The 15,578-nt window shown below is 35.3% G+C and overlaps 1 protein-coding gene across 12 annotated transcripts in view; it reads right to left on the bottom strand.

The window, feature by feature from the left end:
- LOC139949606 (uncharacterized) overlaps window positions 1–15,578 on the bottom strand; it is a 36,274-nt gene that overhangs the window by 7,169 nt on the left and 13,527 nt on the right. For 7 of the 12 annotated variants that reach the window (XM_071948030.1, XM_071948037.1, XM_071948035.1 and 4 more), the window contains 10 exons: window positions 15,495–15,560; window positions 15,191–15,262; window positions 14,739–14,804; window positions 14,436–14,507; window positions 13,984–14,049; window positions 13,677–13,748; window positions 13,366–13,437; window positions 13,061–13,132; window positions 2,419–2,484; window positions 637–696 (listed from right to left, as the gene is read on the bottom strand). In XM_071948030.1, the coding sequence (XP_071804131.1) occupies window positions 637–696; window positions 2,419–2,484; window positions 13,061–13,132; window positions 13,366–13,437; window positions 13,677–13,748; window positions 13,984–14,049; window positions 14,436–14,507; window positions 14,739–14,804; window positions 15,191–15,262; window positions 15,495–15,560 (684 nt within the window). The remainder of the gene's footprint in view (window positions 1–636; window positions 697–2,418; window positions 2,485–13,060; window positions 13,133–13,365; window positions 13,438–13,676; window positions 13,749–13,983; window positions 14,050–14,435; window positions 14,508–14,738; window positions 14,805–15,190; window positions 15,263–15,494; window positions 15,561–15,578) is intronic. The other 5 variants (XM_071948036.1, XM_071948034.1, XM_071948039.1 and 2 more) reach the window with 5 other exon arrangements.

Genomic DNA, 15,578 nt, shown 5'->3' with positions numbered 1-15,578 from the left:
CCATGGTTAAAATGGGATAGTTAACCTTTTGTTGTTGGGGATTATCGTGTATAATTGACGAAAATTGCACTCTAAAAACTGTCGGGTCAGAATTGACCCGGAATCCGTGTCAATGTGACCCGGAATCCGTGTCATTGTGTGATCATACATTTTGTTAATAGTGGGGATTTTAGCTCGGATTCCGGGGGACATTGACACGGATTCCGGGTCAAACTGACCCAGAAATGGGTCTGGCCCCCTTTGACCCATATCTGGGTCAATTCTGACCCGGGAGTGCTACGCATACGATCAAATGCACCGGGTATACCTTTGGTAGTAGTCAGAGACCAATGTTCTCACTACGTGTTTCCCAACAATCATGTTTATCATTAATAAAACAGTGAACATTTTGTCATCGAAGTTGTCAAAGAATAATGCTTGAAAAAAACCTTTGTTGCCAAAATGTGTGTGCTTTCAGATGCCTTAAAAGAGCTTAACGCCTGAAGTCTTTAAACATTTTAGTGAGAAAATACAAGAGCTCCCCATTGCTCGTTATATTAGCAAGTAAAACAATATGCTAACATTGCAAGTATTTTGAGTAATTAGCAAAAGTGTCCAGACTCCAGTGTCTTTTAGATAAGGTTGCCCTTTACTTACCATAGTCACTCTTGCCCATCTTGACGAATGCTGAGACGCAAGCCCTCTGTTTATTGTCATCTGTTTAAAGTTAAAGTAGTAATTAAATAAATAAAGGTCAAACTATCCAAAAAGGAAATACCATACGGAGTGTCCTGGCCGAGTGGATACGAGCATGCACCGAAATCAAGCTCTGGTTCTGAGTTCCTTTAAGCAGAGTGTGGGTTCGAATCCCGTTCGCGACACTTGTGTCCCTGAGCAGGACACTGAACTATAATTGATTATCTCCACCACCCAGGGGTAAATGGGTACCCGTGAGGGCAGAGATTGGTCTTGTAGTTGGTGTAGTTGAGTAGCGCATATTATAGCGCACAGGCTGTATACTCCCCAGGGAGCTGAGATGGTTTAAGGAATGATTTAAGGCCCAGTGACCAGGGGTAATAATGTCGGAAGCGCATCGAGACATCGTGAAAAGTGCGAAATAAAAACGGGTTATTTTTATTAAAAGAATGGGCGACTGTGACATTAGCCAGGACACTTGTTATGCAATTTTTATTTAACGCAATATCTTTGTTTGTATAATGCTGATTTATTTACAGAAATGTACGACGAGTGTCACGTATGACACATTCAGCTGATTGTAGTGCATTTGTTCAGGGTACCAGCCAAACCTCTCTGGCCATTTTGAGGGTTGTGTTTGTTTATTGATACTCAACATCTGATTATAAAAATAAAATCCATCAATAGCATACTAATAAAAAACTGGATGAATGTAGAGTTCTATGCAAAGTTTGTTTCGGAAAAAAAAAGAAAAAAAAAAGAGAGAGGTTGATAATATTGTGAGAAACGACTCCTTCTGAGTGTAGTTTCGAGAAAGAAGTACTTTTCCCACGAGTTTGATTTCTAGACCTCAGATTTGGAATTTAGAGGTCACGAAATCAAGGATCTGACAGCACACAACTTTGTGTGACAAGGGTGTTTTTTTAATTGGTTCTTCACTATTCTCTCGTGACCCAGATGGCCAATCGATCTCGAACTTTCAATTCAATTCAATTCAATTCATTAAGGTTTATTAAAATTATCACAAAACATGTTTGTCAGTTTATGTATATGGTGGATTACATAAAGTGCTTAGACTCCAAGCAACTTTTTTTGCTAGCAAAACCAATTGTGTAATGTTCCTTTAAAGAAGTGAAACATTCCAGCAGTAGTTTTCGATCGTCAAAACTGAAACTGAATTGTAATTTATTACCATTTATACATGTTTAAATGTTGTAGCAGTTTTCATAATGCATAATGTGGGCTCCACGTCTGAATCATTCACAATGAATCATTTATGGAGTCAACGCCATCTCCCGCGCAAATTTGATAAATTTCCATAAAACCAAAAACAATTATTATTTATTATTAGTTGAGGCAGTGGACCCTATTGGTAATTAGTCAAAAAAATAATTTCCATAAAACCTTCTTGATTACGAGTTATTGGGAGAGGTTCGATAGTATTAAACACTCTGAGAAACGGCTCTCTCTGAAGTGACGTAGTTTTCGAGAAAGTAATAACTTTCCACACAACTTCAGATGCATAACTATAATATAGACTTCAGGCCTGAAGTCTTTAAACATTTGAGGGAGCCGTTTCTCTCAATGTTTTAAACCATCAACAGTTCTCTATTGCTCATTACCAAGTACGTTTTAATGCTAACCACTGGTTTAAGGAATTAACAAAAGTGTCAAGAGCATTGGAATACAGAGGACATGAGAGGACACAATGCGAAGTGACAACAACAAGCAAGTATTACTAACCTTTTGCTCGTTTGCCAACCATGTCAAATGCTGAAATACCAGTTAACATCGCACGCTTTGCCTGGTCTGGAAAGAAAAACATTCAAAACATACACAAGTTAAAACTTGTTGTTACTCTTTATGGACAGACGTACCCCCCTACTGTGTTTTTTTGTCCTGTCCCGCGAATTTTTTTTTCCACAAACGACATTGCAATATTTGTTTTCCTCTGCCTCTGTGACTGGCCCTTTCCGTCAACATTACGTCATAATGAAATTGGCATGCTCTTTTACCAAATCATTGCAATGCCGTTTGGGGGTGGGGGGGGGGGGAAGAGAAAACAAGAAATAGGGGCCCGGTGACCAGTCTTTTTTCTTGATTATTTCCTCAATGTTGTGTATTTTAAAAGGTGTTCAAGGGCAACTCCATGGGGGCAGCGGGCCATTCCCCCCCCCCCCCCAAGGCAAATAATAATAATAATAATGATAATAATAACATATATCTGTTAGGGATGTAACATTAATTTTGGTTTACTGTGACACAAATAATTTCTGCTTATCTGTTCAACGGGACAGACTTACTTATTTATTTATTTTATTTTAAATCTTTAGACATGCACAATAGTTACAAGCTGTACAGGGGCTGTCAAGGTTAAAACAAAAGTATAAAAACTGTCATCAAAAGATGTGTAAAACCAGACCCCTGCCAACTATAAAAATATAATTATACAATATAATAGTCACGGGCATAGTCACTATGACGGCAAATTGATAGAAAAAGGGGGCATAGCTAATTTCCATGACTCCATTTGTAACCAATCAGATTAGAGGATTCTGTACATGTGGTATATAATACAGGATACACCCCCCCCCCCCACCCTAGCTAATTACTTTGCAATCACTTGACAGGTGATCACTTTCATATTTGATCAAGCAAAGCAACATGTGGGGGTAGTCGTGACCCGTCGAAGTCAGCCATATTCCTGGAATCTGTCATGTCATTGTAATAATTAATTGATAAATGTAAAAAAATTATTAGCCAGCTGTTGCAAATTGCTCATCAACCAAAATGACCTACATGTATATGAATGCCACAAAAAAAAAAAAAAAAAAAAAAAAAAAAAAACATCGAAACGTCAGGCATTCAATTATGGTTTTGCAACTGATTAATAATATAATATATACATCACGCCTACTACACGTTTTTGTTAAGTCATAACAGGTATTTTGCATCCAATGAAAGAGCATTAAAATAAACAAACAAACAATTGCCCGGCTGTCTGATAAAGCTGCTTAATAGGTTCCTATAAGCTGCTTTAAGAAACGGGACACGTTTGATAATAACTGTCAAAACCAGTACTACCACTTGGCAGGTGTAAACCAACATAATATGCATAACAAAACAACTGTGGAAATACTGACTCAATTGTTCATCGAAGCTGCACGGGAATAATGAAATAAAAAACACCCCCTTTGTACAAAATTGGCGTACTCGTTACAAAAGAAGTTATTATGTTAAAATTAGCCAAGATTGTCCAGTGCACTTAACCAGCAACAAAAGGAGGCAGTGTTCCATTCAAATTATTACTTTTTTTATATTTTTTATTTTTTTTTATTAACTATTATCGTCTGAAGTAATTTCAACCCACTGTTTTTCTCAAACACCATGATTAGGTCACGCTAAAATGTATACATAAATATGTTTGTCTTTTGTGTTTGTTTGTAAGTTATTAATTTACTGTCTTTGTATAAACTCGCGTAAGTCTCTGTATCTGCTATATTTATTGGAGCATTTATTGGAGCTTGTTTTGTTGATGTATGTTGTTGCTGATGTTTGTTGTTGAATAAACGGAGTTGCATAACTCCAGATCAAGAGAAAAAAAAATAATAAAGTTGAGCCGTGAATAAAGACATCACACGGCTTAGCTGACTTGGGGTCTCTGCGCCGAATAATGTTTTCGTCGGGTGATAAAATCAAACATTTATTGATAAATGTAAACAATTATTAGCCAGCTGTTGCAAACTGCTCATCAACCAAAATGACCTACAGGTAAATGAATGCCACAAAAAAAAAAAAAAAAAAAAAGCGTCGAAACGTCAAGCATTCAATAATGGTTTTGCAACTGATTAATAATATAATATATACATCACGCCTAATTCACATTTTTATTAAGTCATAACAAGTATTTTGCATCCAATGAAAGAGCATTAAAATAAACAAACAAACAATTGCCCGGCTGTCTGATAAAGCTGCTTAATAGGTTCCTATAAGCTGCTTTAAGAAACGGGACACGTTTGATAATAACTGTCAAAACCAGTACTACCACTTGGCAGGTGTAAACCAACATAATATGCATAACAAAACAACTGTGGAAATACTGACTCAATTGTTCATCGAAGCTGCACGGGAATAATGAAATAAAAAACACCCCCATTGTACAAAATTGGCGTACTCGTTACAAAAGAAGTTGTTATGTTAAAATTAGCCAAGATTGTCCAGTGCACTTAACAAGCAACAAAGGAGGCAGTGTTCCATTCAAATTATTACTTTTTTGTTTATTTTTGGTTTTTTTTATTAACTATTATCGTCTGAAGTAATTTCAACCCACTGTTTTTCTCAAACACCATGATTAGGTCACGCTAAAATGTATACATAAATATGTTTGTCTTTTGTGTTTGTTTGTATGTTATTAATTTACTGTCTTTGTGTAAACTCGCGTAGCTCTCTGTATCTGCTATATAATAGCAGTATTTATTGGAGCTTGTTTTATTGATGTAGGTTGTTGCTGATGTTTGTTGTTGAATAAACGGAGTTGCATAACTCCACATCAAGAGAAAAAAAAAATACAATAAAGTTGAGCCGTGAATAAAGACATCACACGGCTTAGCTGACTTGGGGTCTCTGTGCCGAATAATGTATTGTTTTCGTCGGGTGATGATACAATTAAACATTCAAAACAAAAGAATGTTTAAATAAGTATTCTTTACTGGAATGATACAAGGTGTTTCGCCAGTTCATTGTTTGTTGGATTACACGTTTTAAGCACAAAATAGTACGGCCAACCTCCCTGAATGAATCCATTAATATTGGAAGATGAATTAATGATTCGGCGTTTCTGGTATTGTTGATTTCAATTATCACAATAATGACCTTGCCAATGTGCTTCAGTTGCATGGTGAAGGCCCGTTATTATTGCGCGGTTTGTCGCATGTAGTTTGTTCTGGGTAAACGCAACCATGTTTCCCTTATGGTTTAAGTTTAATTTATACTTCTGCTTTTGTGTTGACATGCCCCCACAGTATAATTTAGTCGAGCTTTGTAGTAGTACTATGTGTACACCTGTTTTGAGGGTAGTGGTTAGTAGAAGAACAACCGGTGGTTGACAACTCAACGTTTCGATCAGTATGTTTCTATCATATTCTTCTCCTGACGACCAGAGCATATAACTGATCGAAACGTAGAGTTGTCAACCACCTGTTCTTCTACTAACCAACCCTACTCAGAAGCTTTACACATGGTGCTGCCGTAAACCTCACCTAACTATACTCCCACCATGCCAAGTTTCAAATCTTACCCACAATACACGTTAATCCAACACTAAACTGATAATAGAGTAATGATCACCCAGTCACGTGGTGAAGTCAGATTCTTTGAGGCGAAGACCCCAATTGGCGCGATATCAATGGATGGGGCAGTCTCACGTGGTCTTTCCCCACGTGCCTGGTTCAGCGTTTAGACAGTTTATCGCCAATGGCCTATTTGAATGCTGATTTATAGTGATCACGTGATATCACGTGACATCGCAAGTATCCGCCAGGAGTATGGCTGGTAGAACAGAGTGCATTACCATCCCAACTTTTAACGAAATAATTATGGTTAAGTGCCTTGCTCAATAGCACAAGTGAATAACCTGTATCGAACCCATTGAGTTGCTAATTAGGTCCGATATGCTAAAATACATTGAATGCATTAAAGCCATTATACACTTTCGGTAAACAGTATTGTCCAAGTCCCACACTTCGTGTATCACAACTTATATATAAAATAACAATCCTGTGGAAATTTAGGCTCAATCGGACATCGGAGTCAGGAGAAAATAACGGGAAAACCCACTCCTGTTTTCGCGCGTTTCGCCGTGTCATGACATGTGTTTATAACAAATCCGTAATTCTCGTTAACGAGAATTTATATTGTTTTACCGTTTTTTCAAAAAGTAAAGCATTTCATGGACTAATATTTCAAGAGAAGTCTTTCACCATTACCTTCTGTAAACCCTGTAAATTATTTGTAAATCTGTGAACTTTTTTTTTTCTGTACCGAAAGGGTCCAATGGCTTTAAGATGAAGATTAAAATATTTTATTGTCATGATACAAAAACATGACACTTGTCTTCCCTGTGTAAAGGAGACTATACAATACATACAAGAGAGGCATAGCAAAAATAGACAACAAAAATAAAATTACAATTTACAGATATATAAAAAATATGCATGAATAATATGAATGGTATGAATATTATGCATGAATAATATGAATGAATTATTCCTGGGTGCAATTCAAACTCTGTAAAGTGGAAAACAAAAAACATTAACAATAAGTCGGGACCAAGCCTTATTGGCCAAGTTGTATTGTACTATAAGTATTGTGTATTTATTTAGTGGGTTTTGTTTTATCGTTTGCTGTTTAAGACTGGGTTGCTGTAAAAATCAAAGATATTTTTAAAATGTTGGCAGACTTCAAAAAATGGATTATGGCAAAACTCCATGTATGAGTAGGTGTGGGTACACAATACACAAAAATCGAAAAAAAAAGTTATATCAGACATTGGTTGCCATGGTTACGGCCAAAATAAGATTTTCAGCAAATTTTCCAAGTTTTCACCCTTTTTAAGAGTTAAAATATAGGTAAATTGAAAGCACTGGTACGTCTAAATGGGAAAACGTTTAAGTTTTTCTTTCACACATATTGCACAACCATGTTTACTCTTTCAGAAAATGTTTATAAAAATTAAGTGTGCGATCAACTTTGGATCAAACCACTATTTCAAATAGGGGTGTTTTTGTCATATTTTCTTACAGCGAAAAATAGGGGTCTCGAATGGGGCCATAAGTCCGAAAGTGGCACTTTGAGGATTATGACACTTTTATAGTTGGAAGATAAGGTACCAACCTACATAAAAATGCAATAAAATGTTTTGGTATTTTAAGTGCGCGAACACAGTTTTGCCGGAAAGTTAGCACTTTGGCAGGGCAAAAACGCAACAAATGGCAACAAATTATACATTATTATTAGGTAAAAATATTAGTTTTTTTTTAAGTTTTTTAAAACCTTATGGGTGGATGGGACTTGAGGTGCATTCAAACAAACTAAACTTTTGAAATCACCATATAGCCCGTTGCCATGGTAACAGCTCATTTGTGGTTGGCTTTTTTTGGCCAATTTGGGGGTCAAAATAACTGTATTTTAGCATATAATTTATTTGCAACTCCACCCAGCCAATGTGCATTTTTTTTTTCATAAAACCTTTCAAATCAATACATTGAGTCGTCCTATTCTTTACTTGAGACTAAAAAATTATTGCTTTAACTTTTACCCTTATGCTATTTTTAGAACATCATTAGCGCATGTTTTTAGAAATTTGCAAAATCAACATTTTTACCCTATTTTTGGCCCTCAAAATGACAATTTGCCAGGGGTCTCAGAATGTTTTCCTTTCGGTTGTATTTCGAGCCAACATTGGTCCTTCCATTTTGAGAAAAACTTGGGCAATAGTGTCCTGTTGTAACAGTACTGCCTAAAAAACAAAATGAATTTTTAACTTGTTTTCTTTAGATTTAATAAATAACACTAATGAAATAATACATTTAAGTCTTCCATCAATCCGGCACCTTTTATGAGCACCCTGTAGTCTTGTGGACTACCCAACATTGATCAAGAATATTTTTAATGACCTTAGTTTTGGATTTCATACACCCCCTCCCCTGCATGCCCCGCCCCCAAGCATATCAAATTTTGTTGACAATGCATTACAAAGCGCCTCCTTTGTTGAAAGTCCCTTTTTAAAATTTCCATTGTACATCATTAATAGTAGGAAAGTTTGTGCTGTCTTCAGTCACCTTTAGGGAATATTTGCCATTTCGGTTGTGATTGGGCGATTATTTGTGTTTTCATGTCTGGGGAGCACAAATAGGCAACTGTATGCCTACCATGTAGTGACACTGCTTCAACATGGTAAAATTTGAATTAATTCTCTTTATTGGCATTTCTTACATGCTGAACAATGATGTTGACTGAAAAAAAAGCAAGGCAGCTTACAAGTATAAACAATATAACTGTATACAATGTATAGTTCGAAGACTCACCCCAAGCTAATTCGGCCGGTAATAGTGTTAACCGGCTATGTTCCATTAGGGAACTTGGAAATTAATTGATTTACGTAACCATTAATTGTACACGCAATCACTGATTATGTGATGCCTCTGCGCAGTGTTAAGGACGTGGTAGACATTTTTGATGTTCAAACGAAGAGCTGTGAACGTCCATTTTGTCAAGAAAATTTAACATTTTGTTTAAAGTCACCTGGAAATAGATTTTGTTTTCTTTCAAACATAAGAGTATTTGCTTACGAACAATAAAACATTTTTTTAGTAATTGTTTGTCACGATTTATATGTTTAAAAAATATATAAAGTTGTTTGGGGGCTGACTCCGCCTACCCCTTTTGTGACGTCAATCGAGGCAGACTTTGCCTGCAATGCGTATAGTAAACACACGTGCAAAGTACATGTACGTCCAAGTCGTGAGTTGGTTCATTTCAAAAAGTGTTTTCTGCATTCAGCAGCAATACACCTGGTCGGCATTGCCGAAAAAAAAAAGAAAAAAAAGAAGAAAAAAAAAAAAAACACTCACGACTTGGTTCGTACATGTACTTTGCAATTGTGTTTATTCTACGCATTACAGGCAAAGTCTGCCTCGATTGACGTCACGAACAGCGCCCCTTTCAAATTTGTAAATAACATAAGAACTGATTTTTTTAAAAACCTTAGTTAACTGTTTATTCACATTCAACTCATCAAAACACATATATTAATGACAAAAGCTTTATTTTTTAAAAAATACCACTTCCAGATGACTTTAAGACTGTATAGCCAAACGTACATGTAAATGACCACAAACATACCACATAATCTCTTTGTGATGCATGTTTATACAATTGAGAGTTATATTTTTATACTTGTAAGTTGCTTTGCACTATTGTGTGCCTGTTTTTTTTTTCAATCAACATCATTGTTCAGAATGTAAAAAGTAATAAGAGAGCATTTTTTTCATGTGATTATGAAATTTGCAAAATAGGCATGAAGTTTCTGGCAACACTGTTCCACAGTTCAAAAAATACAAAAACTTTCTTTTTTAAATATGTGATGCCTGTTTATACAACTGGGAGTTATGTTGTCATAAGATGCTTTGTTATATTTTGTCCTGATATTTTGTCAGTCTTCATCATTGTTAACATGTAGTAGAAAGTCATAAAAAGAGCATTATTTTACAACTTCAAATCTATACAATCGCCAAAAAGCATGACGTTTCGGACAACACTGCTCCCCAGTTCAACAAATACCACAACATTTTTTTGAAATTCCTACAGACCAGTATCTTATCTTTCAAGCCCGGTAGCCCAACTTGCCTAAAAATGCTACTTTCGGACGTCTGACAAACTTAGCAACCCCCCCATCCCCTATTTCCCAAATTGAACTTTGTTAAAAACACCCCTTTTTGAAATAATGGATTATTCCATTCACAATTGACTGTACCTGTGTCAGGTGCACTTTTGGAAAGACCAAGGGTGTGTATTTACCATATTCAGTTGAAAGGCAGATAATATATTTGGTCTTTACACAGTGAAGCCTTCAACTTTGGGTAATTTTAAGAAAAGAGCTAAAGTAGGTGAAATATGGCAATTGTCTTATTTTTAACCGTTGTCATGGAAACCAAAGTGCAATGCAAAAACTTTGTTTTCTTTTTACACTTTGGTTGAAGGAATTAACCTGTGCAAAGAGTAAACAAAATCCATTAAAACAAAAATTCACATTTTTTTGTTATACGATTTGAAAATAAACCCATTTTTTTCCAAAAAAGGACGAAGTTTATGGCAGCACTGCTCCCCAGTACAACAAATACCAATTTTTTTTTTTGAAATTCTTACAGACCAGTATCTTATCTTTCATGCCTGGAAGCAAAACTTTCCTAAATATGCCACTTTGGGAATTCTGACAATTTTAGCAACCCCTGTATTTCCCAAATTGACTTTTCCTCAAAACACCCCTTTTTGAAACTACGGAATCTTCCATTCACAATTAATTGTACTTTTGTCAAATGCATTTTTGGAAAGATTAAGGATGCATATTTATCATACTCAGGTGAGAGGTAGGTCCACTATTTGGTTTTTACACAGTAGAGCCCTCAACTTTGGGTAATTTTTACTCGTGAAAAGAGCTAAATTAGGTGAAATATGGTAATTTTCTACTTTTGACCGTTGCCATGGTTGATGGCCTTCCATTTTTGAAAGTCTGCCACCACTTCTTTGATTTTTAGAGCAACCCAGTCTTAACAGGGCGAGTTTTAACCCTTTGTTAAATGAGCGGGACTTTTTCGATGATCGGGAACAATGGAAAACAAAACCAAATGGACTGATAAGCATCATTGACTACGTTTAATACTACTACTATGATTTAAATATTAATTTATCTAAAGTTATATTTCTGTTTTCGTTTTTGACGATTTGCTGTAGTTTTTAAATGAGCTTGAACTTGTCAATTAACAGGTACAGAAAACAGAACTAAAATGCACTTATATGATAAGGATGAGTGACTACATTAACTATAATAAGTACTACTATTGTTTAAATATTTATTTGTACATTTATATTTTTACTATATTGCTGTACTGTATTTTACTTTTTTAAATTGATGTAAAAAAAAGGCACTTATCGAAACAAGTGCCTTTAACTCAACTCATCCATCAACCAATGAAAACATCAATAAATAAATACATCAATTAACAAATACATCGACAATGGGCACATAAATGAGAAGCGGTTTTATGCCTATAATTATAGTGCGCTGTTTGAACTGTGGCACTTAACTGTTAGATTAAGCTTTAGTGGCTATATCTGTCTAGTTTTTACGGGGTTTTTTTCTCGCTTTTTGTTTTTTTCTTATTCAACACGTAAAAAGGCATTGGGAACCAGTTTTCATCACTTGGTGTATCTCAGCATAAGTATACAGGAACAAACCTGTGACATTTTGGGTTCAATTTGTCTCCGACGTTGCAAGAGATTAAAGAAATAAAAACGCCATTGTTACACACTTTTGTGTGCTTTCAGATGCATACAAATGGCTTCAGGCCTGGATTCTTTTATTATTTTAGTGATAAATTACCTCTTTCTCGGACCCCAGAGGGAGCCGTTTCTCGCAATGTTTTATACTGTTTTATGTTATCTGCTCTTTCCCAAATTAATGTTTCAGCTCACATTAGTGTCCAATGCCTTTAAAGACTCGCTGTAGATGCGAACCACTCAAAGTAAGTATAGTAACAAACAAAACTATTTATTATAAAAAAAAAAAATAAAAAAAAAAAAAAAGTGGGCCTACTTGAACATCAAGTAGATTCAAATGAACAATACTGATCAATCCATACAATATTTTGTTCGTTTTTTGGTTCAATGTGATGTTGTGTGCAAGTTGTAATGCTGATATAAAGTGTAATCTTTTCACAATGACCAGTTTAGCGCAAATTAGTTCTACTGCATGCCAAAACAGGTCCATTGTATTATAGCTGTCAGTGTCTGTAATGACTTATTTATTAGTTCTAAACAAAACAAAACAAAACAAAGTTGCTTAAATAATCGGGGGGAGGGGGTCGATTTTCAACGTCCAACTGTATAACATAACAGGTAAACAACATGAATTTCAACATAAATGACGAACCTCAAACAGTCGTTGAATAGTGAATGTTTAAATGAAATGGTGTACTTATTTTGATACAAATTGATCCGCTGGTGGAAAACGTAGGACAATTCGATTATTGAACAACAGTGTTGAAAATTGCATTTGTGACAACTAGTCACTCTTTAGGAAATTAAATTACGTTTTACGTTAGCCTGTTTTCAGTAAAGGGCGAGCATATAGGTTTCATGGGGCGCATAGCTATCAGGAAGTAAATTTGTTGATGATTAGCTCGTGAGTTTAAAAACCAAATACAATTCTTGAAACGAAAAGTAAAATGATAATTCGCTTTAGAATATCACTGCTTTTTTCTACCAGCCACAAATATTTTAATATTGTTCGTGAAACCGTCTTTAAAATAAATTAAGATTGAACAAAGAAACACATACTAAATTGACCTCTGGATTAAGATGCCGGCGCTCAGATAACTGAGCTACCCAGAGCCCTATGTTGGAATGTCTGTTTTCGTTTTCGTTTTCGTTTCTCCCCGTCTTACATACAATACCGTCAATGTGATTGGCCATGTTTCTATTTGCCTCTTCTTCCCCTTCTTTTTTAGCAACACCCTGTTAATTTTCCTTTTTATTTGACTTACTATTTTTATGAGATAATGTTTTCAATTGTTAACTAAAAGTGAACATAAATAAACAACGAACTCACCATCGCTTCGTTTTCCCATCAGATCGAATGGTGCAATGCCGGTAAACTTCTGTCTCTTTGATTTTTCTTCTTCTAAAAACACAAACAAAAATAAGCAAACAACGGTTTAGAAGAAATACTTTTTTTTTGTTTTTGCTTCGACAAGTGTGTGTCTTTCGTCGTTTCGATTCCCGTCGTTTCAATCCTGCTTTTTGTCTCCAAAATGTTTAAGAATTAAGTCATTTATTTTCTCTTCAGATTTTCAAAAGAAAACATGGACAACACTTTCGATTCAAATTCAATTTGTCTTAAGTCGAGTAACTCACCATCGCTTCGTTTTCCCATCAGATCGAAGGGTGCAATACCGGTAAACCTCTGTCTCTTCGATTTGTCTTCTTCTACAAACAAACATAAAATAAACAAACAACGTAAGAAGAAATAAAGACATTGTTATACTTGGTTTTGCTTGCTTCGACAAGTTTTTGTCTTCCGGTGTTTGCTTTGATTCCCGTCGTTTCAGTCCTGCTTTTTCCAAAAGAAATAAGGAAATAATTATGTATTTTTTTTCTGATTTTGAAAGAGAACTCGGACTACACTTTCGATTCAAAATCAATTTTGTTGAAGTCCAGTAACTCACCATCGCTTCGTTTTCCCATCAGATCAAATGGTGCAATGCCGGTAAACCTCTGTCTCTTCGATTTGTCTTCTTCTAAAAGACAAACGTAAGAATAAATACCTTTAGGTGGCTTTGACCTATCTGTGTCTTCCGGTGTTCTTAGTACTTTCCCGTCTTTTCAATCCTGCTTTTTCTCAAAATATTAACGAAGCAAGTCAAACTTGTCCTTACACAAAAAAAAGGGTTTATTCAATACGGTCTAATTAGACAACTTTCGAATCAAACTATACACAGTGAACCTATAGCCTTTCTTAAAGAATGAACTCACCATCACTTCGTTTTCCCACCATATCGAAGGGTGCAATACCGGTTAACCTCTTCGATTTATCGTCTTCTATAAAAATAAACAACATTTAAGCAGGCAACATGAGAAGAAATACTGGAATGTATTTAAAATCACTTTGATTTAATTGTATTGTTCAGTGTGTTTGTTTTTTATTCCATTTTCCCCCTGTATTTTCAGTCTCGCTTTCTTAAAAACAAAATAGTTAATATTTTGATTTTTCCTCTTTAAAGGCAGTGGACACTTTTAGTGATAACTCAAAATAATTGCTAGTATAAACCTTACTTGGTAACGAGTAATGGGGAGAGGTTGATAGTATAAAACATTGTGAGAAAGTGGTTTTCGAGAAAAAAAGGACATTTCCATGGCAAACTACTTTTTTTGAATTTGATTTCGAAACCTCAGATTTAGAATTTTCTCTCAACCAATGTACTCACCATCGCTTCGTTTTCCCATCAGATCAAAGGGTGCAATGCCGGTAAACCTCTGTCTCTTCGATTTTTCTTCTTCTAAAAGACAAACGTAAGAATAAAAACATTTAGGTGGCTTTGACCTATCTGTGTCTTCCGGAGTTCTTAGTACTTTCCCGTCTTTTCAATCCTGCTTTTTCTCAAAATATTAACAAAGCAAGCCAAACTTGTCCTTACACAAAAAAAGGGTTTATTCAATAAGGTCTAATTAGACAACTTTCGAATCAAACTATACACAGTGAATCTACCTTTCTTAAAGAATGAACTCACCATCACTTCGTTTTCCCACCATATCGAAGGGTGCAATACCGGTTAACCTCTTCGATTTATCGTCTTCTATAAAAATAAACAACATTTAAGCAGGCAACATGAGAAGAAATACTGGAATGTATTTAAAATCACTTTGATTTAATTGTATTGTTCAGTGTGTTTGTTTTTTATTCCATTTTCCCCCTGTATTTTCAGTCTCGCTTTCTTAAAAACAAAATAGTTAATATTTTGATTTTTCCTCTTTAAAGGCAGTGGACACTTTTAGTGATAACTCAAAATAATTGCTAGTATAAACCTTACTTGGTAACGAGTAATGGGGAGAGGTTGATAGTATAAAACATTGTGAGAAAGTGGTTTTCGAGAAAAAAAGGACATTTCCATGGCAAACTACTTTTTTTGAATTTGATTTCGAAACCTCAGATTTAGAATTTTCTCTCAACCAATGTACTCACCATCGCTTCGTTTTCCCATCAGATCAAAGGGTGCAATGCCGGTAAACCTCTGTCTCTTCGATTTTTCTTCTTCTAAAAGACAAACGTAAGAATAAAAACATTTAGGTGGCTTTGACCTATCTGTGTCTTCCGGAGTTCTTAGTACTTTCCCGTCTTTTCAATCCTGCTTTTTCTCAAAATATTAACAAAGCAAGCCAAACTTGTCCTTACACAAAAAAAAGGGTTTATTCAATACGGTCTAATTAGACAACTTTCGAATCAAACTATACACAGTGAATCTACCTTTCTTAAAGAATGAACTCACCATCACTTCGTTTTCCCACCATATCGAAGGGTGCAATACCGGTTAACCTCTTCGATTTATCGTCTTCTAAAAAAATAAACAACA

Source organism: Asterias amurensis, chromosome 17 (assembly GCF_032118995.1).
Source record: "Asterias amurensis chromosome 17, ASM3211899v1".
NCBI lineage: Eukaryota > Metazoa > Echinodermata > Asteroidea > Forcipulatida > Asteriidae > Asterias > Asterias amurensis.
Note: the sequence above shows the minus strand (reverse complement) of the source record. Positions and strands in the feature narration are given on the sequence as shown.